Source organism: Bison bison, unplaced genomic scaffold (assembly GCF_000754665.1).
Source record: "Bison bison bison isolate TAMUID 2011002044 unplaced genomic scaffold, Bison_UMD1.0 scf7180017864184, whole genome shotgun sequence".
NCBI lineage: Eukaryota > Metazoa > Chordata > Mammalia > Artiodactyla > Bovidae > Bison > Bison bison.
In genome coordinates, this window is record NW_011494756.1 from 2,073,598 (window position 1) to 2,079,525 (window position 5,928).

The following is a 5,928-nucleotide window of genomic DNA, read 5'->3' on the forward strand; positions in this document are numbered from 1 at the left end:
GGCCTTAAGGTCTCCCCGATGGGCTGTATGACCAGGAGAAAGAGAGAAGGCTGAGGTGACATGTCAAGGTCATGCCTGGTCCAGTCAGTGCACGCTGCCGACATGAAGACTACGGGGGGTTAAGGAAGCTTCACACTAATGAATAATTGATGTCTTTAGACACAAAACGCTGCATTCACAAACAAGGACCGGTGCTGAGATAAAAATGTTCCAACAATAATCTCTAATTCTTTTTTTTTTTTTTAATTTCATTTTGGCTGAATTGGGTCTGTTGTGGTGCATGGACTCTTTATTTCGCGCTTGGGGTTTTTTTTCCTCTCTAGCTCAGTGCACAGGGTCCTCTCTAATTGCTGGCCATGGGCTTCGTTGCCCCATGGATGTGCAATCTTAGTTCCCTGACCAGGGATCGAACCGGCATCCCCTGAATTGGAAGGTGGATTCTTAACCACTGGACCACCAGGAAGTCCCTATAACTTCTAATTCTTCAAAAACAGAAATATGATCATGGGAATTAAAAACCCAATCAGAGTGTAGAAGAGAAAATTGAAAAAGAGTTTCTCCCAGAATAGAGAGATCAGGAGGTCCAACAGCTAAATCATAGATCTTTCTGAAAGAAGGAACAGAATCAACAAACTGGGGTGGCAGGAAAGATCCCAAATAAATATCATTCATGTGTTATTGAGACCTTTCCCAAGGATGCAGGACCGAGTTTGTGGAAGAGAAGGAATCGCCAGTGTCCAGGAAAATGGATGAAGGAGACCCACCCCAGATGATGTCATTACTAAATATTGCAATACCTAGGATGAAAAGAAGAACCGAAAAACTCCTAGAGATATGAAGAAAGAAGTCTATTAAGTTTCATCAGACTTTTCACCACCAACCTTTGAAGCAAGAAGAAAATGAAGATCTTTAAAATCTGTGAGAAAATTATTTCTAGTCTAAAATTCTGTACCTAGTCAAACTGAGTTAAATAAGCAGTAAGACCTTTTCGGACAGGTCGTATCTAGGACTACCCATCGGGAGTATCTCAGGACTACCCCTCAGCACAACTGCAGGTTGTGCTGCCCCCAAAACGAGAGATGACACGGGCTCCACACGCGAACGAGTACCCCGAAGAATGACGGTGGAGGGAGTTCCCAGGAGAGCTGAGCCTCCGACCTCAAGGACGTCCGTCCAGGAGGGAAAAGGGTGGAGGGCTCCATGAAATATGTCCCCAGGGAAATGATCATATTGATAAACCGCCTAACTTGTGTTAAGTGTATAGCAAGGAGATTAATTGTTCTTAATAGACATTTTAGATTATAGGTACAGAGAAAACTAAAGTTTAAAAACGAGGAAAAAAGCAGCATTATAGACAAAGGCTGATGATCGTATACTACACGACTCAGGAATACTGCTTGCATACTTTTTGAGCTAAACAAAATGACGCCGCAAGCCCACTAGAATGACTTTAAAAAAGGAAAATTTTGGAAGTGATATGGAACAAACGGAACCTCTCGTTCTTTGCTGGTGAGAATGCAAAGTGGATACCAGCACTTTGGAAAGTTTCACAGTTTCCTAGAAAACTAAGTACACATTAGCACGTGACCCCACCACCCCCCTGTGAGGTGTTTACCTAGGGAAAAGGAAAACCTATGTTCACACAAAACTTGTGCATGAACATTACAGTGCTTGTATCTGAAACTGCCAAAACCAGAAACAATCCAAATGCTTCTCATCTGGTCGGCGGATAGACCGCGGTACGTCCATGCACGGGACAGCTGCTCGGCAATGAGAAGGAACACACTACCGCGACACACAACCAGGTGCCCTGTGCTCAGCGAGAGACTCAAAACCACATCCTGGGCACTGCCCTGTGGTCCAGTGGTCAGGACTCTGTGCTTCCACTGCAGGGGGCCTGCGCTGGATGCCTGCTCAGGGAACTGAGATCCCACAAGCCTGCTGCGTGGCAGATAAATAAAGACTAGGTACTGGGATGTTTCCATTGATATGACCATCTTGCAAAGGCAAAACTATGGGGCCAGAAAACCATTCACCGGATGCCAGGGGCTGGGAGCGGGGGAAGGGTTGAGTATTAGTGAGTATGGGGGAATTTTCTGAACTGACTGGAGCTGTTCTGTGTCTTGGCTGTAGTGGCAATTTCACAGTTGTATACTTCTGTCAGAACTCACAGAGCTGTAGCTAAAAAGAATGGATTCCACTCTATTTAAATAGTTCCTTAATTTTAAAAAAATGAATTAAAAAGAGCCCACTGTGTGGGAGAGGGATTTAAAAGCCAAAATGATATAAAAGTCAGCAATAAAAGCAAAAATGAAGCTTAAAAACTTTTAAGAACTAAAGATGTCATTACTCAAAACGTTTAGAATGCCAAAACCTAGGATATAATCACGAGGAGACTAGAGAGGTGAAACGTGTGTTGGAGATGGTATTAAGTGTTCAGTTGTTATGAGAGCTAAATCCTCACCTTTCGTTGTAATAATTCATTAGATCATGTTTAGATGTGAACAATCAAGACAAAGCAAGATAAGCTTTTTATTTAGAACAGTGGAGGCAAAATCAACGGCTTCAGCTAGCAAGTTGGAAGCTAGAAAGATTTCCCCCCTGGGCTGCGGGAATTGTGGGTGAAGAGGATTGTGACAAACAGCAGACTTTTTCCAGGTCTTAAACCTTTGACTCATCAAACTATGTATACACATGTCTTTGATGACAATAAATTTTTTTTTTAATTAAAGTTTGGTTAATTAAAAAAAAAAATACGAAGGAAGCAACATAGGATTCTGTCTCCGAAAGTGAAATTTGCTCAATCGTTTCTAACTCTTTGCAAACTTATACAGTCCATGGAATTCTCCAGGCCAGAATACCGGAGGGGGTAGCCCTTCTCTTCTCCAGGGGGTCTTCCCAACCAAGGGATCGAACAGAGGTCTCCCGCATTGTGGCTGGATTCCTTACCAGCTGAGCCAAAAGGGAAGGCCAAGAATACTGGAGTGGGTAGCCTATCCCTTCTCCAGGGTAGCTTCCTGACCCAGGAATCAAACCGGGGTCTTCTGCACCGCAGGTGAATTCTTTGCCCATTGAGCTATCAGGGAAGCCCTAAGGCACCTGCCCACCTGGGCCTTCTTAGGGGCTCTCCAACCTCTGACAGTCACTCCCTGACTACGTAGCCCACATGTCTCCATGCTGCTGGGTCACAGAGAAGCTGCTTGTCCCCGTGATACTCCTCTCTTCCCAGTAGCGCCAGAGGGAGAGCAGGGGCCCTCCAGAGACCAGGCATGTGACTCTAACGTGTCACCTTGGGCAGCCTGGGTCCAGTCACTGTCCCTCTGGGAGCCTAAGTTTCCTCCTCTACAAAGTGGGAGCTGCTGGTGGGAGGCGGGGAGAATGGATACGGGTGCATGTATGGCCGAGCCCCTTCACTGCTCACCTGAAACTGTCACAACGTGTTAATTGGCTGCACCCCAATACAAAACGAAGTTTCCCTTCACCGTTCACCCGAAACCCTCACGTTTCCTGGCTACACTCCAACACACACGCACAAAATGCTGCTGGGGGCTGCGAGGTTTCACCAGTGGGCACGCCTGATCTGGCACGCGGCCCTCAGTGGCCATCCAGCTTCCATGTGTGTTTTCCTGACGGAGGGCTGGGAGGGGGCTTCAGTCACAGGTCCCTGGACCTGCAATGTCCACGAGGGTATGTGACCCAGGCAGGTGTCCTGCTCACCACCACCCCCTTCACGGACGAATGTGGAACCATATTCCAAGACTACTCACACAGTAGGGGTCATCTGTTCCTGTTGGTCTGTCTAGGTTCCTGCCACAGAGCCCTGAGATGAGCTTATGGCCTCAGAGCCCTGAGGTGACCGTACAGCCAGCCCGTGGTGGGGCGGGCATGGGGGTGGTAGAGGGGGGCTTTGTTTGACACGTCGCCGAGAACACAGGGAATTTCTCCAGAGTCCTCACACACACACATGCACAGTTGGTCGACCATTTCTGATCAAGCAGTGTGACCGCTCTTTGTGCTACATGAGGCAGTCCCCTTAGCTCCTGACAGAGGTCCCCACCTGTGATGACTCCACAGCGAGCTCATGGGCAGGGGCTGTTTTCCCCAAAGACCCCTGAAAATAGTAGTACACCATGCCTGCAGGTAGATGAGGAAAGACGAGTTAAAACATTTAAAAAGTAACAATTATTTTTAAAGTCAGTACATACAATATGGCAATAATGGTATATTTTTAAACTATTTCCACGTGTGATGAAAGACATTAGACATTAACTTACAAATATGTGAGGGGACAGCTGTTCAAAAGTGAAAGAAAAGAAAGTGAAGTCACTCGGTCGTGTCTGACTCTTTGCAACCCCCATGGACAGTAGCCTACCAGGCTCCTCCATCAATGGGATTCTCCAGGCAAGAGTCCTGGGGTCGGTTGCCATTTCCTACTTTAGGGGACCTTCCCAACCCAGGGATCTTGTAGGCAGATGCTTTTTACCATCTGAGCCACCAGGGAAGTGGTGTTATTCAAAAGGCATAAGTAAAAATTTGAAGATCACTGCTACAGGGTATGACTTGATTCTTCGTGTTTTGAGGGGGTAGTTTGAGAGATTTTTGGGAGGATGCCACTGCTATAGGGTATGACTTGGTTCTTTGTGTTTTGAGGGGGTAGTTTGAGAGTTTTTTGGGAGGATGCATGGGTTTTAGAGTCAGACACAGGTTCAAATCCCACTTCTCCATGGAGGTACAGAGGAAGGAAAGGGAGAAAGAAGGCCAGCCTTAGTTCTGAGCAGTGTGACCAGCCCTGGGGAGCCAGGCATATGGTGATCTCAGGAGGGGCCTCTGGGAGTCTTGGGGAGTAGCTGGAGATTGAAGTGGCTTGGAGACGAGCACCCATTCCCTGGGTCCTGCCATCAGTCCCCCGACCACCCCAGTACCCAGGCCCTCACCTGTAAGAATGAAGATCTGTATTGTGTAGAGGAGACTATAGAGCCTGGAAGGAAAGCAGATCAGAGTGTGTGGCTGGGGTCTCGTGCCCTCACGGTTTCCTCCCCCGTCCAAGCCCTAGCACCTGTTCCACCAGGATGCGTCCAATCAACACTTGTGGGTGAATAAATCTGCAGCTGTAACAGGGCTCAGCCCAGGCTCCCTGCTGACTGGCCATCATGACTCTGTGCCTCTGCTTATTCAGAAAGCCAGACTTGGAGCCTGGAGCCCACACGGCCCCTCTGACTCCCTCCCTTCTCCTTTCCTTCTTGTTTGCACAGGTCCATCTTGCCTCTCCAGCCTGAAGGCAGGGGCTTAGCCTTGGCTCAGCATTCATAGCTGTTCGTTCAAGGGTTGTATTAGCTCTTTGGCCCACAGCCCCCCAAAGCCCTCCCTCCCTCCTCTGGACTGACTCCAGCCTGGATTAGAAATAATATCCCATTGTCCATCTTGCTCTTCTAGAACACCTCCCTTGGGACAAACAGCTTTTCCTGGCCATTCTGAATAGCACGTGGGATGTTCCCCTACCAGAGATTGAGCTTCCACAGTGAAAGTGCTGAATCCTAACCATTAGGCCACCTGAGAACCCCCTCAAACACAGCGTCTTGGCACTGTCAGGACGCTGGCACCCTGTCTATACACACACATGCGCACGCACACACACACAGAGGCATGTCCCACTTGTTTGTACCAGGCTCTCCACTCTGACCCTGAATCCCAGAGACACTGAAACAGTCAGGAAAAGGGCCATACAAAACCCCTTCCTCATGGGACCCAGTGAGGGGGTCCCCTTTCCTGGTTGACGAGGGTATGCTAACAGGGCCCATGTAAACTTTACCTCTCTCTCTGGCTGCACAGACCAAACACCATTTTCAGTCTAAGGAAAGAAGATGGGTATCAGTCAGTGCATCACGTCACCCCAGAGGCCTGGTATTCCTTTACTCTGTGGCTGTCAGG

At 48.1% G+C, this 5,928-nt stretch overlaps 1 protein-coding gene across 1 annotated transcript in view; it reads right to left on the reverse strand.

Moving 5' to 3' along the window:
- Positions 1-5,862, reverse strand: part of LOC104991277 — an 8,574-nt gene extending 2,712 nt beyond the window's left edge. The window contains exons 1-3 of the mRNA XM_010843694.1: positions 5,810-5,862; positions 4,935-4,978; positions 4,058-4,134 (exon numbers count right to left, since the gene is read on the reverse strand). Of these exons, the coding sequence (XP_010841996.1) occupies positions 4,058-4,134; positions 4,935-4,978; positions 5,810-5,841 (153 nt within the window). The 5' untranslated portion in view covers positions 5,842-5,862. The remainder of the gene's footprint in view (positions 1-4,057; positions 4,135-4,934; positions 4,979-5,809) is intronic.
- Positions 5,863-5,928: the final 66 nt, after the last annotated feature.